This window comes from Cololabis saira, chromosome 7 (genome assembly GCF_033807715.1).
Source record: "Cololabis saira isolate AMF1-May2022 chromosome 7, fColSai1.1, whole genome shotgun sequence".
Taxonomy (NCBI): domain Eukaryota; kingdom Metazoa; phylum Chordata; class Actinopteri; order Beloniformes; family Belonidae; genus Cololabis; species Cololabis saira.
This window is the reverse complement of record NC_084593.1, coordinates 44,561,440-44,584,340: the sequence shown is the minus strand read 5'-3', so window position 1 is coordinate 44,584,340 and position 22,901 is coordinate 44,561,440. Positions and strand designations below refer to the sequence as shown.

The 22,901-nt window shown below is 41.6% G+C and overlaps 1 protein-coding gene across 1 annotated transcript in view; it reads left to right on the top strand.

The window, feature by feature from the left end:
- The window catches only part of LOC133447301 (alpha-1,3-mannosyl-glycoprotein 4-beta-N-acetylglucosaminyltransferase B-like), a 45,746-nt gene that overhangs the window by 7,928 nt on the left and 14,917 nt on the right, over nucleotides 1-22,901 (top strand). Inside the window, exons 3-12 of the mRNA XM_061725941.1 lie at nucleotides 272-397; nucleotides 1,770-1,903; nucleotides 3,189-3,235; nucleotides 4,134-4,247; nucleotides 4,570-4,645; nucleotides 5,542-5,656; nucleotides 5,752-5,882; nucleotides 14,365-14,472; nucleotides 17,918-18,111; nucleotides 18,612-18,690. Coding sequence (XP_061581925.1) covers nucleotides 272-397; nucleotides 1,770-1,903; nucleotides 3,189-3,235; nucleotides 4,134-4,247; nucleotides 4,570-4,645; nucleotides 5,542-5,656; nucleotides 5,752-5,882; nucleotides 14,365-14,472; nucleotides 17,918-18,111; nucleotides 18,612-18,690 — 1,124 coding nt within the window. The remainder of the gene's footprint in view (nucleotides 1-271; nucleotides 398-1,769; nucleotides 1,904-3,188; nucleotides 3,236-4,133; nucleotides 4,248-4,569; nucleotides 4,646-5,541; nucleotides 5,657-5,751; nucleotides 5,883-14,364; nucleotides 14,473-17,917; nucleotides 18,112-18,611; nucleotides 18,691-22,901) is intronic.

Here is a 22,901-nt window from a genome sequence, read left to right as displayed (position 1 = left end):
GAATAATGGACTTCAGATAGTTTTGAAAAGGTCTTGAGTCTGTCTCCAGCCTGATTAGCAGTGACGGCTGTTTCTCTGAGGTCATTGCTGATGTTGTTCCCTCTTCATGTTGTGTTAACACACCTGAATGCTGCAGACCAACAAGCATACTTTACTCCACATGGATGCATGTCTAGCATACTGGAATGTATTTGTTAATTAGAAGTTAAATAATTTTTCTTCTTGAAAACCGGTGCTCAATGTTGTGCTGTTTCCTGTGCCGTCTTTAAAGGAGAGAGGCAGCCAAGAGGACACCAGGCACTCCTCCAGCCCAACATTTACACCTACCTGCCCCACCTCAGGGAGCATCCAGAAAGCTTTGCACCAAACGTGGTGCTGGGAAAGGGGCGCCGCGGAGGTACGACGCTCTCACATACACATCAGTGAAAGTACACAGCTTCACAGAGCCTGTAGGAATGGTTGTGTACAAAAAGCTTTCTTTTCCTGAGATCACATGTTGATGCTTCCGTTCAGTTTAGTTCCTGGTTATAGAGGGTCTGCATTGACGTCACTTCCCCACTGGACCAGCCCCCTTACTCGCGCTGAGTGGCAAAAACAGCTGCAACTAGTGGAGAAGTCGGGATAACAGAAGATTATGGGCTTAAATTAAAGACAGTTGGACTTGACAGTGACCCGTACAGTTACCCCAAGAACCAGTGGTCCATGGACATTAATATTTGGTACAGTTACCCCAAGAACCAGTGGTCCATGGACATTAATATTTGGTACAGTTACCAAGAACCAGTGGTCCATGGACATTAATATTTGGTACAGTTACCCCAAGAACCAGTGGTCCATGGACATTAATATTTGGTACAGTTACCAAGAACCAGTGGTCCATGGACATTAATATTTGGTACAGTTACCCCAAGAACCAGTGGTCCATGGACATTAATATTTGGTACAGTTACCAAGAACCAGTGGTCCATGGACATTAATATTTGGTACAGTTACCCCAAGAACCAGTGGTCCATGGACATTAATATTTGGTACAGTTACCAAGAACCAGTGGTCCATGGACATTAATATTTGGTACAGTTACCAAGAACCAGTGGTCCATGGACATTAATATTTGGTACAGTTACCAAGAACCAGTGGTCCATGGACATTAATATTTGGCCACGAATCCAGTTTCCTGATATTTATATGTACTTAATTTCTACGCCGGGGAAATACACGGAGCAAAGCTTGAGGGCAGACAAAAGTCTTGACGCTTGGTCCTACTTCAAGGCAGGATTTGTTGTAGAAATTAAAGTGATGAGGACACCGAACTTTATGATTTGACCGTTTAACGTTAGCTACCCAAAAATCCAACATTACCTGATACAAAATGGGAACCACAAATCCACGTTTCGGTGTCTGGAATCCAGTTGTTTCTGTGAATTGCAGCAATCCATTTTTCTCTCTTAAGCTTATTTTTCGGCAGTCTGCAAAACGATAACTCAGATTTCTTGCTAAATCTATGAGTACAGTCGATCGCACAACAGCTCTTTCCATTTTAGATGTTTTCCAGTTGCTCAAACTGAAAGTTTACGCTGACACTCAGTCTTTCTGACACTCAGTCTTTCTGACACTCAGTCTTTCTGACACTCAGTGGGCGTAACCCGCTGTGAAGTTACATCTGTGACGTCATGCGCATTCCCTCTATTATTATTTTGAGAGCAGCAGACACCCATGAGGCATCTGGCTCTCACTTTACCTTCATACTATACTATGTGTGTGTCCTCCAGTGTCCATAGTTGTGGGCGTTCCTACGGTGAAGCGGGAGAAGCAGAGCTACCTGGTCAACACGCTCAGCTCGCTGCTCTTCAGCCCGACCGCTTCAGAGTGCCAGGATCTCCTCATCATCGTCTTTGTTGCCGAGGTCTCACTTACTTTTCACGATGTGCTGCTACGCTGAATGTCCTACGCGTCTTAAAACGTGGCTCCAAAAGCAAGAGACTGCAGCTCCGAGACTGCTACAGAAAAACAATGCGCATCAAGACGAAGACGGGAGAAAAACCCAGCTATTGGGATGTAAATGAGCGGATGTCAAAGCAACCTGGGAGTTAGAGCCAGTAGGTCTTTGGCAAAGATGTGAACGTAGCGAGAGTTAAAGCAGGTCTTACCACAGAGAAGGACATCTCGTCTTAGATAAATAATCTTTTCTTTCTTTCACACTCGAAAACTTATGGAGAAGTGCAAACAGTTCTTAATTTTCTGACCTATAAAGGACGTTTTTGTGGTAATATTCAGGGCCGGCCCAAGCCTGCATGGGGCCCTAAGCTAAATGTGTTTTTGGGGCCCTCTATTACTGCCAATAATACTGATTATTGATCTTTCACACACCCACTATAAACTTATTTCATGTTCTTCCCTGTCATTAAAAATACACTTGTAAACTAGATGTAAGAACTTTTAGTTGTAGTTAGATTGTAATCCACAGTGATTAAGACCATGGAAGCTACAACAGATTAACAAACTTGTAGAAAAATCTTTGAATTAATATTGATCAAAGTCAGGAACTGCCCCTACTGGCCACACAGAGAAGCAACAGATAAAAGGTCAAAGGTCACAGTTGCAGCAGAGTTGTTTCCATCATCCTACTGTCAGCCTGGCAGGTTTTTACCATCTATGGTTTTTAATCTGAAATGGAGCAAATTCAGCTACAAGAGCAGCCTGGGGTTGATTTACACTTACTGTAATATTTAAACTCAATATGCCAGCAATAGTCTACTCTAGTCTGTTAACATAATATTTTTTATGTAATAATATTAATTATTGTGTTTTTCTACCTTAATAATGTAATGTAATGTATGAATGTATGAATCATCACTCACACATAAAAAAATAATACATTTTTTTGTATCTCTTGGGGCCCCCTAGTGGTCACGGGGCCCTAAGCAGCTGCTTAGTTCTCTTATACCTTGGGCCGGCTCTGCTCATTTAGCATCATACTAAAGGGGATCTTTCTTTTGTTGACGTCTCATGATTGGGGGGTCGTTTTCTCACCGAGTTGGAGCTGAAACCGGTTCTTCAGGGTCGGAGCACAATGAGGCGTCTCCTGCCATAAGGGCTGTATGCTGAACCCATTGTTGCTAACGCATTCACAATCCAACCTTTGTTATTAAAGTCACCGATCCTCTCCTTTTTCCTCCCTGTTATTTCAGACGGATTTAGACTATGTGGGCAAAGTTGCAGATACCATCAAGAAGAAGTGAGTGACCTGAGATCTCCTCCCACGGGCCAGATCCAACACTGCATCATGTCTTACTTTGATGTCCTTCTTCTTTTACTTTGTCTGAATTGTTTCAATTGGCTTTTGTCTTCAGGTTTTATTTTTGGTAAGGTTTTATAAGAGATCAGTTCAAGTTCGTTCTGTTATATCTAATAACATATATCTAATAACATTCTGGCTTTCAGTGGGCTTCCTTCTTACTTTGTGGTTAACAGAAGTATTAGGGCCAGGTAGGAGAAAAATAAAAATAATATTTTAGAATATGTATATTTCCTTATGCACTTTGAGAAAAAAGTCGAAATGTTGAGAATAAAAGTCGAAATGTCAAGATTAATGTTGAATTACAATTTCGAGAAAAAAGTCAAAATGTTGAGAAAAAAGTCGAAATGTTGAGAAAAAAGTCGAAATATGGAGAAAAAAGTCAAAATTTGATGACGATATTGATTTGAAACGCATATCACACATATGCAGTTGCATAACTTCAGAAACGTCCCCTTAACGTTCCACTCCAAGGAAGTGCACAATAAAAAAATCTTCCCCCCATAGTTTTGCGTTGGGGTCCACGACACTCACCCCTGGTAACCGATCTTGTTGTTTGAATTGTCTCTGCTTAGTTTTTATGATTTGCGTATCCGTGGTTTAAAAAAATGCATAATAAAATTGAACTTTGAAGCAGCACCAGCAGTTTTCAGTTTGCAGCCGTGACGCTCTAGCACTTTTCTAGTTGTAAAACAAGTGCCCCCCCCGTCCGTGACTGTTCACATGGCTGGTACAGTACGTACATCAGCTGCAGCGGATCAGCTATCATGTTTGAGGAAGAATTTTCTTTGGAGATTCTTTTTTTGGTACAGCAACAGTGATGTGTTTGTCCTTGCAGTTTTCCCAAGGACGTGGAGTCGGGGCTGCTGGAGGTGGTCTCCCCGTCGCAGTACTATTATCCCGACTTCAGCACCCTCACGGAGACCTTTGGAGACTCCAAGGACAGAGTCAAGTACATATAAATATTCACATGCTTTTTTTTTTGTTTTTGCCATGCTACAAATGTTATCAGTTGTTTCATCTGGATTTTGTCTCAGTTTAAAACCTGATTAAATATGTTCTACCAAAGCAGCAGCTGCTCCTGACTAGTCGTGTTCTGGTAAAGAGGGGGGTTGCAAAGTATTTAACTACAGCCGTGTGAACTCACTCGCTAACAAAAGACGAGGATGTTTTTTTTGAAGAGGAATGATGCAGTTCAGCCAGATATATTACCACATATGAGACATACCTGTACGTGAGCACGATGCAAATCAATAGGCCCTGTTTGTTTCCAGATGGCGTACGAAGCAGAACCTGGACTTCAGCTTCCTCATGCTCTACGCTCAGGACAAAGGAACCTATTATGTCCAGGTTGGTTGGGTTCTGTTTTCTCATGTGATGCAAAGCCCAGACCACAATAGTGGCTTGTTTAGGTTGTTTTTTGTTTTTTTTTGGCTTCTACACACATGAAGTGTTTGAGCAGGAATGAACGTTTTCAATGAACGGTGTTAATCGATGTCCAGTCATCTCCCGACATGGCTCCTAGAACAGATCCCTAATAAAAAACTTTTCAGGGAAATTATACGTAAATACTACGGAAGAGTATTAGGGCCAGGCAGGAGAAAAATAAAAATAATCATTTAGAGGAGGAAGATTTTTTTGCATTATGCACTTTGAGAAAAAAGTCAAAATATTGAGAAAAAAGTCGAAATGTCGAGATTAATGTTGAAGTACAATTTCGAGAATAAACTCGAATTGGCTTTTAGGATATTGATTTGAAACACATATCACACAAATGCAGTTGCATAACTTCAGAAACGTACCTTAACGTTCCACTCCAAGGATGTTAGTTAGTTAGTTAGTTAGTTAGTTAGTTAGTTAGTTAGTTAGTTAGTTACAGCTGCTGCTGCAGAGGTGTCAGTCACTTAGCTAACTGGATTTGATGGACCAGAGGAGACATTTACACTTTATTCACCAAATTGTATTTCAACTTTATTCTCGACTTTTCGACTTTTTTCTTGAAATTGTATTTCAACTTTAATCTCGACATTTCGACTTTTTTCTCTACATTTCGACTATTTTCTCGAAGTGCACAATAAAAAAAAAAATCTTCCCCTCTCAAATATTTCTTCTCCTGCATGGCCCTAATACTCTTCTGTAAAATACACTGAGCATTTTCTTTGCATTAGTTCTGTGGTTTGAGGAATGAATCAATAAATCACCATGATAGACAAATGTTTGTATTTGAAAATACCTCTCTTTTCCAGTTAGAAGATGATGTTATTGCCAAGGATGGCTACTATCGCGACATGAAGAGCTTTGCCCACCGCGAAGCTTCCAAGGAGTGGCTGTACGCGGAGTTCTCCCAGCTTGGATTCATAGGTCTGTTTGTGAGCGGTGGCGACTTCACACGCTGAGCTTTTACTTTCACCATTGAGGCTTCTGAGTTTTACACGTTTCCCCTTGGCCTTTTTCAGGTAAAATGTTTCGAACCCGTGACCTTCCCTTGGTCACAGAGTTCTTCCTGATGTTCCATAGAGACAAACCTATCGACTGGTTGTTGGATCACATTCTGTGGGTCAAAGTCTGTAACCCTGAGAAAGACGCAGTAAGTCCGTTCCACCAAGTTTGGAAAACACAGTGAAAATGCTCTACTGTTATTCTAAAAGGTATTCAGACCCTCTCATGTTTGCATACCGTATTGTGTGGTAAACTGAACAATGGTTGAAATAAACACAAGAAACCTGTGCTCCACGAAAGGTCAGCACTCAGAAAAGGCCTTGGCACAACTTGACTTTATACAGCTCTGAGCAGCAATAACTGTCCGACTCGGGGATCTTCAGGTGGTAACCTCGTTTCACCCGTGATTTGTTTAGTTAGTGTGGGACTAACTACACCTCAAGAATACTAAACAGTGATCTATGGCGTCCTGATGTCCCTCCCCTAATGCCAGCTATCACTGCTCCTCACCAACGCAACGTTTTCCATCACCTAACTTACAAAACCACCACAACGTTCTCCATCACCTAACTTACAAAACCACCAACGCAACGTTCTCCATCACCTAACCTACAACACTTTGTTCTTTTTGATAATTTAAGTGAGTGGGAGCACATTGATGTTAAACAACAGAGGTCCCGGAACTGAACCTTGAGGAACTCCACATGTTATTTTTAGCTTTGATTTGTAGTTACCTAAAGACACGAAATAATCCATGTCTTTTAGACTCTAACCAGGCAGATGCTGTGCCAGAAAGTCCCACCCAGTTCTTCAACCGGTCCATCAAGATGTTTTGGTTGACCGTGTTGAATGCAGCACTGAGATCCAATAAGACCAAGACTGGAATGTTACCACTATCCATATTGGAGTGGATGTCATTAAGGACCTTTTACTAGAGCTGTCTCAGTGCTGTGATGTAGCCGGAAACCTGCCTGGAAAACATAATTTAGTGTGAGGAGGTTTTACAGATGTTGAAAAACAGCTTTTTCTATGGTTTTACTAAAAAAATGAAGGTTTGATACGGGCCTGTAGCTGTTCAGAAGTGACTTTTCTAGACTGTTCTTTTTTTAAAGTGGCAAATACCTGAAAGAGGGAAAATACCTGAAACCAGAGACTTATTTACAACGTCCTGAAGATCTGAGGTCATATGTGCAACACTTAAAAAAAAAAAAACAACAACCTTTTGTCAGAATATAAAGGCACCACGAGGTGGAGTTCAGATGGTGTATGATCATCCAGGTTCTTAAGGGTGGCTGCACAGAATTGCATCCTGGTTTCTCTCAGTAGACACAGAGGTGGCACATGTCCTGCGATAAGCATAGTACATTATTGGTGTTTTTGGCAAATTATATCCGAAAAATAGGATTGTTTTGCATCCTTCAGTTCTGTATTCTATATGCTCAGTCTCTCTTTATAGATGTCATAATGAACTTGTAATTTTTAATAATACTAATAATTGTACCACTGAATTTATCCATAGGCTCATTAACTGAACGTGAGTGGAGGAGGACTAGAGCTGAATATAAGATGTTGCTGATTCTGTGTAGGTTTACTCATGAAGGTGGAGGTGGTGTTTGTAGAACCGCTGCAGTAGTATCCTGAGTTAACCAAGGTTAACACTTGTGCTGTCTTCAGGTCAAGGAAGGAAGGAAGGAAGGAAGGAAGGAAGGAAGGAAGGAAGGAAGGAAGGAAGGAAGGAAGGAAGGAAGGAAGGAAGGAAGGAAGGAAGGAAGGAAGGAAGGAAGGAAGGAAGGAAGGAAGGAAGGAAGGAAGGAAGGAAGGAAGGAAGGAAGGAAGGAAGGAAGGAAGGAAGGAAGGAAGGAAGGAAGGAAGGAAGGAAGGAAGGAAGGAAGGAAGGAAGGAAGGAAGGAAGGAAGGAAGGAAGGAAGGAAGGAAGGAAGGAAGGAAGGAAGGAAGGAAGGAAGGAAGGAAGGAAGGAAGGAAGGAAGGAAGGAAGGAAGGAAGGAAGGAAGGAAGGAAGGAAGGAAGGAAGGAGAGAGCAGGAGGAAAGAAGGAAGGGAAAAAGAAGGAAGGAAGGAAGAGTGAAAAGAAGGAAGGAAAGAAGGAAGGAAGGAAGAATGAAAAGAAGGAAAGGAAGGAAGGAAGGAAGGAAGAATGAAAAGAAGGAAAGGAAGGAAGGAAGAATGAAAAGAAGGAAAGGAAGGAAGGAAGAATGAAAAGAAGGAAAGAAAGAAAGAAGGAAGGAAGGAAGAATGAAAAGAAGGAAAGAAAGAAAGAAGGAAGAATGAAAAGAAGGAAGGGAGAAAGGAAGGAAGGAAGGAAGGAAAAATGAAAAGAAGGAAAGGAAGGAAGGAAGGAAGGAAGGAAGGAAGGAAGGAAGGAAGGAAGGAAGGAAGGAAGGAAGGAAGGAAGGAAGGAAGGAAGGAAGGAAGGAAGGAAGGAAAAATGAAAAGAAGGAAAGAAAGAAAGAAGGAAGGAAGGAAGAATGAAAAGAAGGAAAGAAAGAAAGAAGGAAGGAAGGAAGAATGAAAAGAAGGAAAGAAAGAAGGAAGGAAGGAAGAATGAAAAGAAGGAAAGAAAGAAAGAAGGAAGGAAGGAAGAATGAAAAGAAGGAAAGGAAGGAAGGAAGGAAGGAAGAATGAAAAGAAGGAAAGGAAGGAAGAATGAAAAGAAGGAAAGAAAGAAAGAAGGAAGGAAGGAAGAATGAAAAGAAGGAAAGAAAGAAAGAAGGAAGAATGAAAAGAAGGAAGGGAGAAAGGAAGGAAGGAAGGAAGGAAAAATGAAAAGAAGGAAAGGAAGGAAGGAAGGAAGGAAGGAAGGAAGGAAGGAAGGAAGGAAGGAAGGAAGGAAGGAAGGAAGGAAGGAAGGAAGGAAAAATGAAAAGAAGGAAAGAAAGAAAGAAGGAAGGAAGGAAGAATGAAAAGAAGGAAAGAAAGAAGGAAGGAAGGAAGAATGAAAAGAAGGAAAGAAAGAAAGAAGGAAGGAAGGAAGAATGAAAAGAAGGAAAGAAAGAAAGAAGGAAGGAATGAAAAGAAGGAAGGGAGAAAGGAAGGAAGGAAGGAAGGAAAAATGAAAAGAAGGAAAGGAAGGAAGGAAGGAAGGAAGGAAGGAAGGAAAAATGAAAAGAAGGAAAGAAAGAAAGAAGGAAGGAAGGAAGAATGAAAAGAAGGAAGGGAGAAAGGAAGGAAGGAAGGAAAAATGAAAAGAAGGAAAGGAAGGAAGGAAGGAAGGAAGGAAGGAAGGAAGGAAGGAAGGAAGGAAGGAAGGAAGGAAGGAAGGAAAAATGAAAAGAAGGAAAGAAAGAAAGAAGGAAGGAAGGAAGGAAGGAAGGAAAGAAGGAAGGAAGGAAGGAAGGAAGGAAGGAAAAATGAAAAGAAGGAAAGAAAGAAAGAAGGAAGGAAGGACGGAAGGAAGGAAGGAAGGAAAAATGAAAAGAAGGAAAGAAAGAAAGAAGGAAGGAAGGAAGAATGGAAGGAAGGAAGGAAGGAAAGAGGAAGGGAAGAAAGGAGAGAGCAGGAGGAAAAAAGGAAGGGAAAAAGAAGGAAAGGAAGGAAGGAAGAATGAAAAGAAGGAAAGGAAGGAAGGAAGAATGAAAAGAAGGAAAGGAAGAATGAAAAGAAGGAAAGGACGGAAGGAAGAATGAAAAGAAGGAAAGAAAGAAAGAAAGAAGGAAGGAAGGAAGAATGAAAAGAAGGAAGGAAGGAAGAATGAAAAGAAGGAAGGGAGAAAGGAAGGAAGGAAGGAAAAGAAGGAAAGAAAGGAAGGAAGGAAGGAAGGAAGGAAGGAAGGAAGGAAGGAAGGAAGGAAGGAAGGAAGGAAGGAAGGAAGGAAGGAAGGAAGGAAGAAAAAATGAAAAGAAGGAATGAAGGAAGGAAAGAGGAAGGAAGAAGGAAGGAGAGAGCAGGAGGAAAGAAGGAACAGGAGAATTAGGTCATTTTGACCCAAAGACAGTACAAGGGTTAAAAACATTAAATCCAGTTTTTGTATTGAAATAAAGTCATTAATAACTAGTTTTCCTGCCAAAGACCTAATATTTAGTAAAGCTAGTTTCAGTGTGTTGATAGCACTATCTGTCCCATAGTTATTATGGGCTCTTTTGGGTGTTAGTTTTTCTGCTACATATTACATCAGGGATGGAGGAAACTACATCCCTATGGTGCCCCCATGTCCAGCAGGGGGGGAGATGGGGGGATGGATGGGGGTGGGGGGCGTCAGACCTGTGTTCTGGTGCAGGAGGTAAGAGATAACTCCATGACGTCCTCTCCAGGCACAGGAGGAGGCGGGGGGGCAGCCCACCTCAAGGTTTCCACTGGACTCTTATCTTATCCTCTTGTTGTTGTGTCTCTGTCCTTGTCCGACGAGGCAGAACCGTAACTCAAAACATAGAAAAGATTAGCTGCAAACAGCCTCAGTCTAGATCTGTTGAGGCAGAGACCGTCTGCCTAAAACAAATGTCTGCGGCCCCAGAAAAAAGTACGTGGTCAACACACTTGACAGCCGTTTGTTCAGGCTAAACAACGTGCTGAGGCTCTCGTCTCCTTGCATCCGTGGTAAAGGTCCACTAATAAACACTTCAGCATCCAGACTATTAATTAAACGGCTTATTAAAGTCGAACATCGTATGTGGCCCCTAACAGGAATCTAATGCGGCTCTCCTGCACACTCCACAGGTCTCTCCAACTAAGCTTCCTCTTCTCTACACTTTCCCAGTGTAACCACCGACCCTGCTTCGCCTGAGCAGCTGCCTTTGCTTATCTCCTCCTGTCTACCTACCTGCTCCACAATCAGATTTCTCTTTTCTTTTAGACCTGCTTTGTTCCACACCGGTTTACCTGAGTCAATCCCCAAGCTTTCCCAGCCAAACTAAAATCTATCCATGCCTAAGATCTGCTTCCCGGCACTCTTGGGTTCCATTTCCTCCCCAAGATTGGGTTTGGACTAGGGGTGTAACAATATATCGTGTCACGAAATTTCGCAATACAAAAACGTCACAAAACGTGTCGTGGAGGTGACAAACTGTATCGTGATATTGGGTTATTAATATTAATCTATTGTGTTGACTAGTAACGTGCAGCGTATTGGTGACGACCGCGCCTCGACCCGCGGACCAAAATCTTCCTCCGCTCAGAAGAAACTAGTCCCGTTTTGGTCCCGATCACGGGACTCTTGCAGGGTTTTGAGCTCTGAACTTTTACTGATGTAAGGCTGGTGTAGAGTTAAGCCTTACCTTATTAAATTAAACCTTTTTGGGGTGGTGAGTAGGATAAACACGGGGAAACTTCTGCTGAGTTCCAGTGTACTTTAATGTCCCTCAACAGTGTAGGATTTTAGAACATCAACACAGCACCTAGTGCCGTACTGTGGCGTATCACTCCGCCCAATCTAAAACAGACTAATCACTACAGATAAACTGACTAGTGTCATTATAGTCCCTGATTTACATCACAATATAAAGAATAGATTTATAAAATAATGAACCCTGAATTACCAAAATAACCTTATTAACAAAAATAAATCTCCTCTTACACTTATAAGGTGAGCATGAATCAATCTGTTTTATCATGTAAAATTGTATGTATTTATTTACTTTTATTTATTTATTTAATTTTAGTTGTTACATTTCTGGAAAAAAGAAAAAAGTCAAATCATACATGAGAGAAACTATTCAGTTTGTGGCAAAATATTTGTACTTGTATGAAACTGAAGATGCATAATGCAAACCTGACATTTACTTTTAGTTCAGTTTGTGGAAAATGGTTGGCCTGGCTTTCTCTTTAAAACTTAAACAGTTATAAACCATTACAAACTGTAACAATAGGGCAAACGCACAGTATTGTTTTGTATTTTGTGTCTTTCAAATAAAAGACCATTTTTTCCAGTCATATGTTCCTCATTCAAGGTTGTTAAAAAAATACTGCTATAACATCTTATCGTTATCGTGACCTCAATATGGTGTATGGTGAGATTAGTGTATCGTTACACCCCTAGTTTGGACCCACCCCCCTTACTATTGCACCCTGGAACCCTTAAACTCCTCTGTTAAACTAGATATTGGTGGCTGCACGAATCCTGTCCCGTGCAGCGCTACACCTAGCCACTTCCTCATGTAGGAGCTAACTACCCTCTCCAGTCTCTCCACGGTGGATGTTGGAGTTTAGTACATTGAAAATGACCACATCAACCTAGGGAATAACACTAACTGCAAATACCACAACTTCAGCTTTCCTGGGAGACCTGACTTATTTGGCTTTACCTGCCTAAACTCTTCACCTAATTTCCCTCAACAGTTGGGATTTCCTTCTCACCAATGAAAAACTTCCTATCACTTAAAGGAGCTTGAGGCCGGATTGTGGCAAGATTTATGAAAAAAATCCGTATACATTTTAAGTTTTCTAGTAATAATGTCAGATGAAGCATTCCAAACCAAAAAGAATGAGCCCTCTAGTGTATCTCTCCGTTGCCTTGAACAGGCTGTGTGCTGCAAAATGTGCTGCAATTCGGTCCCGAATTTCCCGCGCTGGGCTGCAGATGTGACGTCACATGACGCTGCATGCACGTTCTCCCCGTTCTCCCGTGCCGGCTTCACTGTTGGCTGCAGTACCCCCAACGGCCGTCGTGGTGAAGGGTGGCGCTAGAGAGTCTCATTTCTTAAAAGGAGCCTCAAGCTCCTTTAACTTCCCCCGTACATATTGAGATGCTCCCAGATTTGCTAGGCTTAATCTTCATTCTAGCCCACCTGAGGTTCATATTTATCCTTTCCAGTAGTCTTTTTGTACATGGACCTGTTGGGTCAAATCTTCCATGTATGCCCTAACTGTAACTGGTGGCAGCTGTATCTCCTTCTGCCGTCTCTCTCCCGCCTACATCCTATTTAGAAGCTCTGATGATTATTTCCATTGCCAGTGTGAATGCCAACCCTTCATCCTGCCATCACTACTAACATTACTAACCTTTGCCAGCCTGTTGTGCAACCTGTCGCATTAATACACAACCCAATGTCCTGGAAATATGCAAAAAAACCAAGCTAACAACTATCCCCGGTGCTCAAAAATAGTCTTATTTGGAGTGCATTTGAATGTGTGATACTGAACCAAACACATTTGCAAGACCTAACAACACCACATGCAAATTCCTTTTCTCAATCTGTTCCCATATCATACCTGCATGCTCTAGGCATCCGGAAAAACCTTGCGCACCTGCTTTCTGCGCTGCAGCATCTATGACATCGTTCCTCTCTACGTAAATGGCTTATCTCTGTGCAGCTACACTCAAAACATTCAAAAGAGAAATGATCCAGAAGTGGCTGAGGTCCGAAGACTCCGTCTCCTCAGGAATAAGGACACCCCCTGCTGTCGCTATTTGTGGACCAGTTTGAACTCGTCTACCTCAAAATGTAAATCCTGCATCTGTTATTCCTCAGAGAAGGAGCTTTCTGACAAAAAGCTTTACAGACGGCTTTATTTCCAGTTTAGGGACTGAAATTGCTTTTACAAAACATTAAACTCAAAAGACTTGCAGCAACCATAACTTCCAAAGATGATCAACTTAATTCAATTCAGTGGAGATACTCAGACATTGGATTGTAGAAATCCCTCCATTTTTAATATGACATATGGGCCATTATTTCTACACATATCAAGCAGAAGTTCTGGTGTGGGTGTAAGGTGCTAACCATACACATACAGTATGTTCTTTTCCTGCCCAAAGCTGTGTTCATTTTGGTCATCTTTCTATAATACTCTCTCAAAAGCCCGTATTTTACGTATTTTACTTCAATGGAAGGACCAAAAACCTCCATCTCCCAATTCTTGGTTGAAAGAATTGATGTCCTTTTTATATTTAGAGAAAATTAAATACGGTATTAGGGGTTGCTCTGATAAGTTCTCTCATATTTGGGAACCTATTCTTTCTCTTCTTAATTCTTTGGCATCCTTGGAAGATTAATTTAATTTGATTTAATTTTATTATAGGGAAGTATGATATTGCTAACCATGTCTATTTTTTTAGGGTTCCTCTTATGTCTGTTTATTTTAATTTTAATTTTTTTATTTCATTTTTTGTTTTTTTGTTTTTTTTGTTTTGTGTGTTCTGTATTTTATTTTATTACTTTATTTTTCCTATTATTGTTCACTTCAGTCAGAGTTTGATTGGTAATTAGTTTTGTGTCCTTATTTATTTTACTTTTTTCTTTAGTTTTGTGTGTGTGTGTGTGTGTGTGTGTGTGTGTGTGTGTGTGTGTGTGTGTGTGTGTGTGTGTGTGTGTGTGTGTGTGTGTGTGTGTGTGTGTGTGTGTGTGTGTGTGTGTGTGTGTGTGTGTGTGTGTGTGTGTGTGTGTGTGTGTGTGTGTGTGTGTGTGTGTGTGTGTGTGTGTGTGTGTGTGGTAAAATATTAAAACGGGGTAATCTGTCGAATCCTTTAAAAAATGTTTATTGTGTAATATGCATTACATCGACTACTCAATAAAGAAACATGAAAAAAAAGAAGTGCCGGTATGTGGTGCAGCACAATATTCTAGTTTCATAGTTCATGTTTAGGAGCTGGTCCCCCTCAGTCGTTTTGAAGAACTTGATGTTTGTCACAAGCCACAACCTCCTCCAACTCCTTTGTCACCTGTGTTTTATCTCCTCTAGAAAGACTGCGATCGACAGAAGACGTTGCTCAAGCTGAGATACAAGCCCTCGCTCTTCCAGCACGTGGGCCTGCACTCCTCCCTGCCCGGGAAGATGCAGCACCTGAAGGTCAGTGTGCGTTTCAGCTCTTAAAACTGGACAATGAAGAAAGTTGAAAACAGTATCTAATATGATTTAATATAATGAAGTTCCAGCCTTCCAATACACTGCAAAAACTCAAAATCTTACCAGGAATATTTGTCTTATTTCTAGTTAAAATGTCTCATTTTTAGTCAAAAAATCTCATTACACTTAAAAGAAAGAGTCATTACCAGAAAAATAACTTGTTATTTGACAATTTTCACCTGTTTCAAGTAAATTTTCACTTGAAATAAGTAGAAAAATCTGCCAGTGGGACAAGATTTATCTTCTCATTACAAGCAAAAAAATCTTATTTTAAGTGAAAATCTACTTGAAACAGTTGAAAATTGTTGTTTTTTCCAGTGATGACTCTTGTTTTAAGTGTAATGAGATTTTTTTTACTAAAAATTAGACATTTTAACTAGAAATAAGACAAATATTCTTGTTAAGACTTTGAGTTTTTGCAGTGTATTTAGGGCAATCTTTTGTTGGAGTGTTAACTTTCCACCAGCGTGGAGTCATGTGAAAATAAAATTAAAACGGGCAAATGAGGTCAGGAGAGGCTGAAGAACGTTTCCTCGTCACCCATGTGACCCCAGCAGCCCAAACAGCGGCAGCTCCTGGTGCTGTCGGACCGTGAGCTGAGCCGGGACTTCACGATGCTGGAGGAGACTGTTTAGAGGGCAGGACTGATTGTAACCCGGGATTCACACCGAAAGCGTCATAGGCGTCCGGCTGCCATTCATTGTCCATGAAAGCTCGCTGTTAGAGGCGTTGGAGGTGCGGGAGCAGCGCGTTGGAGGCGTCCAGAGCGTCAATTTGAAGTTGAAAAATCTCAACTTGATCTCAACTTTATGCAAATGAGCAGCGGCGACGCCGAGGCAGCGTCCAATCACAGACCGGGATTCCAGAAGCATGAAGCCTCAATGCAGATTGTACTTTCATGTACACACAAACGTACACTCATTCACATGCGTACAGGAGCAGAGCTGTGCACTAACAAACTTATTTTATCAAGAATTAATATATTTCATCCAGCAAACTGACATATTTGCTGATTTGACTGCCGTTTTTACCTGAACTGCTCATGTTAAACAGTATCTGATGGTTGAGGAGCTGGATCAGGGCTCGGCAACCCATAATGTTGAAAGAGCCATATTGGACCAAAAACACAAAAACCAAATATGTCTGGAGCCGCAAAAAATAAAAACTCTTGTGTAAACCTTAGAATGAAGACAACACATTATCTATATTAGTTATACCTGGGTCCTCGGCTGCAAATGTAGCTGCTAATGGCTTTCCACATGACTCTTTTTGTTACGAGTATTAGAGCCAGGCAGGAGAAAAATAAAAATAATATTTTAGAGGAGAATGTGGAGCTAAAAAGTCAAAATGTCGAGATTAATGTTGAAGTACAATTTCGTGAAAAAAGTCAAAATGTCGAGGAAAAAGTCAAAACATTTTGAAAAAAGTCAAAATGTCGAGAAAAAAGTCAATTTTTTTTGAAAAAAGTCAAAATGTTGAGAAAAAAGTCAAAATGTCGAGAAAAAAGTCAAAATGTCGAGAAAAAAGTCAAAATGTCGAGAAAACAGTTGAAATGTCGAGATTAATGTTGAAGTACAATCTCGAGACAAAAGTCGAAATTTCGAGAAAAAAAGTTGAAATGTCGAGAAAAAAGTCGAAATGTCGATATTAATGTTGAAGTACAATTTCAACAAGGGGAAAAAAAAAAGAAAAAAGAAGAAAAAAAGGAAAAAAAAGGTCAAACATTTTGAAAAGCTCCAGGGAGCCACTAGGGCGGCTCTAGAGCCGCGGGTTGCCGACCCTCGAGCTGGATGGTCCGAACGATTTTATTTGCTACATCGATCCAATGCAAAATAATTAAAAACCATGCTTATTAATCACAAAACACAGTTTAAACATTATGACCAACCCGTCCTGAGCCTACACAGGCCATTTTTGGCGCTTTCAGTGTGAATCCAGGGTAAGAACCTGGTGCAGCGTGGGCGTCCAGGTCCAAATGAAAGATGAATTCTGAAGTCGTTTCCCGTCTGAACGGGTTAACGTGTCCAGGTACAACATTTCATGTTCACCTGATTTCTTTCTTGTATGATGTTTGCTGATGTCAGGGAGGGTTCTGGAAAGGAGTTTCTTGGAACCTTGAGAACTTTGAAGTCCAGGTTCTTATCAGTTCATGACTGAGTTATGAGCTTCATGGTCTTTGACTGGATCTCACTGCAAAGGCTTTGCTGCTCAAACACAACCCTGAATGACGTAGCAGCAAACGATGTTCAAATATAAAAGTGGCACAAATTCTTTCACAATCGTGACTTTATATGGAGTTTTTGTTTTTTAACGAAATGCTGATCAAACATAGCTTAGTTCAACAATGTTTGTTTTAAAAGTTGAGAAGGCAAAGGTCCATAAAATGTGTGAACCCTCTCTGGGTGTGAACCTGAACTAGACCCACCTACGACCGCTGGAGGAGGGCTGTGTTTCCATGGTGACTAGTACTCTATTGGTCTGGAACCATAAACGCAGGTTTACTGCTGACTGCTGAGTTTTAATAACTAGTAATAAAACTACTGGAAAGCCCCCAGGGCTTCTCCACCTGCAGGGAGCTGGATCCTGAGGCCTTGCTCACGTAGCTCTAACGTACGGCATTTAATACCAACCCAAGTGAGGATTGAGAGGGAAACGTTGGCCTGTTTTGAACACAGATGGTCTCAAATGTAATCCTGTGACTGGTGTGGGAGGGTGATGTTTTTTATGTGTGCTTGCTGGTTTATCTTTGTAGCACCCTATAATGTAATCATTCCCTGAAAATGTAATAACGCCTGAAAATGTAATCAAATTTGCACTTAACTCAATCGAAAATGTAATAAAACCCAATAATGTAATAAATTCACCAATAATGTAATAAAATATCCTGACTGATATTGTAATAACATTTTTATAAAGCATTTATGAGTGGATATGTAGGCCAATGTTTATGTCAGGTGTCATGTAGTGTGGATGTAGGTGTTTTGAATGTACAGTTATGTACAGTAAAGCCTCTTCAAATGAAGTGGTACCGAAAGTTGTTTCGTTGGTTTGTGGTTGTTTTCCTGAGGTAGTGATTTGTTGGAAATCAGTGAAGTGAAGAAGTACGTTTAGGGAGGAGTTACCTGGGGTTTCCAGTGCTGCTCAGAAACTTATCTGAGCGGGAATTCTGGTCTCCCAAGGAGGTAATAATACGTATCTGCGTATGGCTGTATGGTACTCAAAGTCTGCAATTTAACCCAATAGTCATTCAGTCATTCATATTTTATTACATTATTGATGAAGTTATCACATTATTGGGTTTTATTACATTTACGATTGAGTTATGTGCAAATTTTATTACATTTTCAGGAAATGATTACATTATAGGGTGCTACACTCCCCGTTTCAGGACAAGTTCTTTGGGAACCAGATCCTGTACCAGGCCCATAACAACCCTCCTGCAGAGCTGAGCAGCAGCCTGAAACATTACCAGCAGCACAGTCTGGACAGGCTGTACGCAGGAAATGATTTCTTCTGGGCTTTAACGCCCGTCCACGGAGACTACGTCCTCTTCAGCTTCCCACAGCCAATCCACATTTCTGGGTAGGTCATGTTTTCATTCTTTGTTTTCTTTGTTTTATTTCTGTTTCTTCAACTTCTATGATGGTGGCGTTATATATTCTAGATGGGTTTTTTTGTGTACCCCCATCCTTCTTGGCTTCCTGAGTGTCTTTAGGGACTCCCTTGTGGCCTCAAGACGGATCAACGTGAACGTGATGCTTCAAGGACTCTTTGTTCCTTCAAACTCACGGACAACTTCCAGAAACCAGCATCATTTAGTACGGGGGTCGGCAACCCGCGGCTCTAGAGCCGCATGCGGCTCTTTAGCGCCGCCCTAGTGGCTCCTGGAGCTTTTTATAAAATGTTTGACTTTTTTTTTCCTTTTTGTCTTCTTTTTTTCCTTTTTTTCTCTTCTTCTTTTTCTTATCCTTTTTAATCTCGACATTTCGACTTTTTTCTTGAAATTTAATGTTGATGTAAAGCACTTTTATTTACCTTGTGTTGAATTGTGCTATACACATAAACTTGCCTTATCTCTCCAGGTACCGCTTTCGGAGTGGAAACATGGAGTCCAGCGGAGATAAGTTCTACAACACCACCGTGGAGGTGCTGCCCAGCAATGTGAGTAGCGTGCACGTGTGTGCATCACTTACTGCCATCATGCAGGTCTCAGGTGTTGACAGCAGAATAAACAGATTTGTCGTTGGGCCTGAGGCCAGTTTCCTCTAAATGTAACTCAGTTGGGAAGGAGTTGAAGAGCGGACATACCAGGAAACACTCACTACTACAGACTATCTGACTTCCCGAAAAAAAATCTAAAAAAAAATCTTCCTCCTCTAAAATATGATATAGATTTTTCTCCTGCCTGGCCCTGATACTCTTCCGTAAACCACAGTGATGTATCTGGGTGCTGATGAAAAATGCTAAAATGAATCTGAAATGAAGCAGTAAAGACATGTAGGAGGTTTAAGGAGGTAAGTTGTGACTAAACTAGGAACTACAATTATTATTGTTGCCATTTGCAGATGCTGGAAGATCATAAATGGCATGATGGTTATGACATATAACATAATAAAAGCAAACCAAATACATTTCCACTATATAAAGAGAATATCAAATTAAAAATACTCTGCAAAAAAAAGCAGAGACATTCCACAAAATGAAGACAGCGAAATGATAACACAACACAAAACAAAACACTGCACAATTAAAAGTTCATCTGAGGTCGTCAAAAAGTCTGAAAAGCAGTCCACTATTTCATTTTTCATTTTAATGTTCTAGAACTTCACAACTGATCTAATACAGAAAAAAAAAGATATAATACCTGAGCAGTCTTTGTTATGGAAATATTTCTAATAAATTATGATAATGAGTAAAGTAATCTGTCACTAACCCTTAATCAACCAAGATTCTTATGCATTTTAATAACTCTTGTCGTCCAGTTAAAACTAAGAACAATGCGTGCAGCCCTGTTTTGTATTTTCTGTAGTTTTTATTGTATCTGCAGTTGCATTTGACCAAACTGCCGGGCAATAGTCAAGATTTGATATAATTAAGGCCTGAATTACTAGTTTAGTTGCTTTTTAGAGTGAAACATGTTTTATGTCTTCCGTGTTCCTCCTCCTGTTTCTTCTGATACAGGTTCATCCTGTTGCAGTAAAGTAAACATGAGCAACAGCAGGAAATCTAGTACTATGAAGGTGTTGTGGGCCGTCTGCAGACAACAGTCAAACAAACACGCTGCAGAGCTTCATATTTCTGAAATATTTTCATTTTATTCTTTATTTCATTCATTAAAAGAAAAACAAAACGGTTCAATATAATTACAACAAATCTCTTTCCTTGAATGAAACGGAACAGAAAGAAGACTTAGCTTATTTTATCTGTCCCTTTTTCCTAAGAAATCAAATTTCAATTAATGTAATAATGAAAAAAACAAATTACACATTTAAAAAAAAAACTTTCCAATAAATGTAATTTAAAAAAAATAAATAAATAAAAAATAAAAACAAAACTACAACAAAGTTATAAAATAACACAAAATAGCTGTCGTCAAACACAGATAGTCGTATTCTTTTTGATTCAAAGAAAAAAAAATATGACAATGATGCTAAAAAGAGAGAAAAAAGAAAACCCACCTAACTTAACAATTATCATGATATTTCTTCATCAAACTGGCTTTTATTCTTTTAAATGTAATGTTTGATTTGCATTCTTTGGCTTCTGTATCCAGATTGTTCAATAATCTGATACCTTTTACAGAAACACAACGTTCCATTAATTTTGTCCTGAATTTTGTTTTTTTAAAGATCTCTGTTCCTGTTAAGTTATACTTATTTTCTCTTTTTTCAAATTGTTTCTTACGGAGCCCTGGAGGTGACATGGAAATTATTATTATCTCGTGCGCACGACTTTTTATCTCGTGTGCACGACTTACTGTATCTCGTGCGCACGACTTATTATCTCACGCCATTCACTTCAACATATAGCTACTGATGCCAAGCATTTATCTAGTCGTCGGGGGACTGGCTTCACAAACAACGTTTTAAAAGTGGAACTATTTCCAGAGGCGGAGTTGACACAAAGTGCTTCGACATTGTCACGTGAGCGTGCTGGACCAATCAGAGTGGCCGCTGGTCCAAGATCGCTGCCTACAGTGCTGATTTTATTTGTAGAAATAAGCTTTAAATTGCACTAAAATGACTACAAACAATGTTATATGTAAACGAAAATGAATCTGAATTATAAACCTAAGAGACCTGCTGAAACAGTGATAATTCTGTCATTAGTACGTACGAATGAAAACATGAAGACAAACTGCACAAGTTTAAGCTGGTTGTGATAACAGTCTTGTTCCTTCAATAGCCAGGATTTAAAATGTTTTTTTTTTTTTTTTTTTTCACCTTGTCTGCACACATATTATTGATTGATACCATGACGGTAGAAACCAAAAGTGTATATATGTGCATTATTACTATATGTAATATATACATATATATACGCACACATATGCGTACACATACATAAATATACACATACAAACCCAGTGTGTTTTTTTTTTTTTTTTGGGGGGGGGGGAGGGGGTGGGGGGGGGTGACGACATCCACTGCCAATCCAGGAAGCAGGAACACACGGAGACACACGTCAAGCACTGGAAATCTGCAACAAAAAACCACAAACAAAGCACGAAACCGGCACGGAGCCAACCAAAACACGAACAGCAATCGACCTAAATCTTGAGATCTGATCGCAGTCTGAGCTAAGCTATCGCTACCGCTACCTAAACCCAAAAACTAGAGAGCCAGCATGCAGGTGAACAAGCCAGTGTGTATGTCTATGTGTGTGTGTGTGTATGTATATGATCATGCGCGTGTGTGTGTGTGTGTGTGTGTGTGTGTGTGTGTGTGTGTGTGTGAGTGTGCATGTGACTAAATGACTATATGTGTGTGTGTGTGTGTGTGTGTGTGTGTGTGTGTGTGTGTGTGTGTGTGTGTGTGTGTGTGTGTGTGTAATAAACCAAACAAAGCTCCACCTGAAGTGTATCTATAGTGGGGGAGGGGGGGGAGCGACCCCGCCACCCGCGAGACCAGAGGCCGACAAGGAAGAGCCCGGAACCCAGGCCACCGGCAAACCCCACAGAGGGGAGAAGTAGGAGGGAGGCAACCCACCGCCTGCGAGGCCCCCCCCCCACCCGGCGGCGGCCGAGGGGGCCCGCGGGCGGGGCCCCCACGGCGCGGAAAGAAGCAGCCAGGGATCCTGCGGCGGCGGACCGCGACCCAGGCAATCCCCGGCCACCCGGTCCGGGCCGGACACGCGGCCAGGAGGCCCTCACCCTTCAGGCCAACGACCCCCACCCGGCAGGGGGCCAGCCTGCCCGGAGAGACAGAGCCGCCCCGGCCGCCGACGCGGGCAGGCGCACCCGTCCCCCACGAAAGTGGCCCTCCAAGACCAGAGGGGCGCCCCGCCATAGAGGCAGCGGGGGGGACCGAAGATGGGCCCGGAGAAAGGGAACCCCCCAACAAGGCGACACCCGCGCAGGCCCGACAACGGAGGGCCCCAGACCCAGGCATCCCATTCATTCATCCATTCACCTATCCGATACCTATACTAATAATAATATAATATACTATACATAATAATAATAATAATAATAATACTAATAATAATAATAATAATAATAATAATAACCATCTTTGTATAATATAATATTGATAAATTATTAAGTTTTTGATGTCCTGCCAATGGAGGCTCAAATCCTCCATGGCAGGACCCTTCCATACCGCATTCTCACCAACACAGACATACAATCACGCACCGTTTCCCCCTCCCCGGGGGGGTCCAGCACCGCCAGAAGGCACCCCAGGCTGCACGGCGGGCCCCGCCAGGCCCGGGTAACCCGACCCACCTGTCCGAGGCCCAGGCCGGTGAGGGAACGCGGGTGATGTGGGACCCCCTCCCGCCCCTTGTGTTGAGTGCATGTGATTAATGCCATAAAAACAGGGAGGAGGGAGGGCCAAGTATCGATTGACACCGACCCCCCCCCCCCCCTCCCGAACTACGTGTCCTTGTCAAGTGTATTTATAAAGTGTTGAATGTGCAGTGTCTAGTTTGCTGTTAAAACCGTGAGGCGGGGAGTGCCGGGCCACGCGGGACAGTGCCCCCCACGACCCGGACCCCCCGCCTTTCGCCTATGTGCGTATGAATCGTGTAGGGGGGGCAAGAGGGGGAGCGGAGGCCGAAGCCAGGAGGCAGGACCAGCAAAGCCGGCCCTGATAAGACACCCGCGTCCCCCCACCGGCCATCCAGTAGACGGGGGCCGGCCCCCCGAGCCG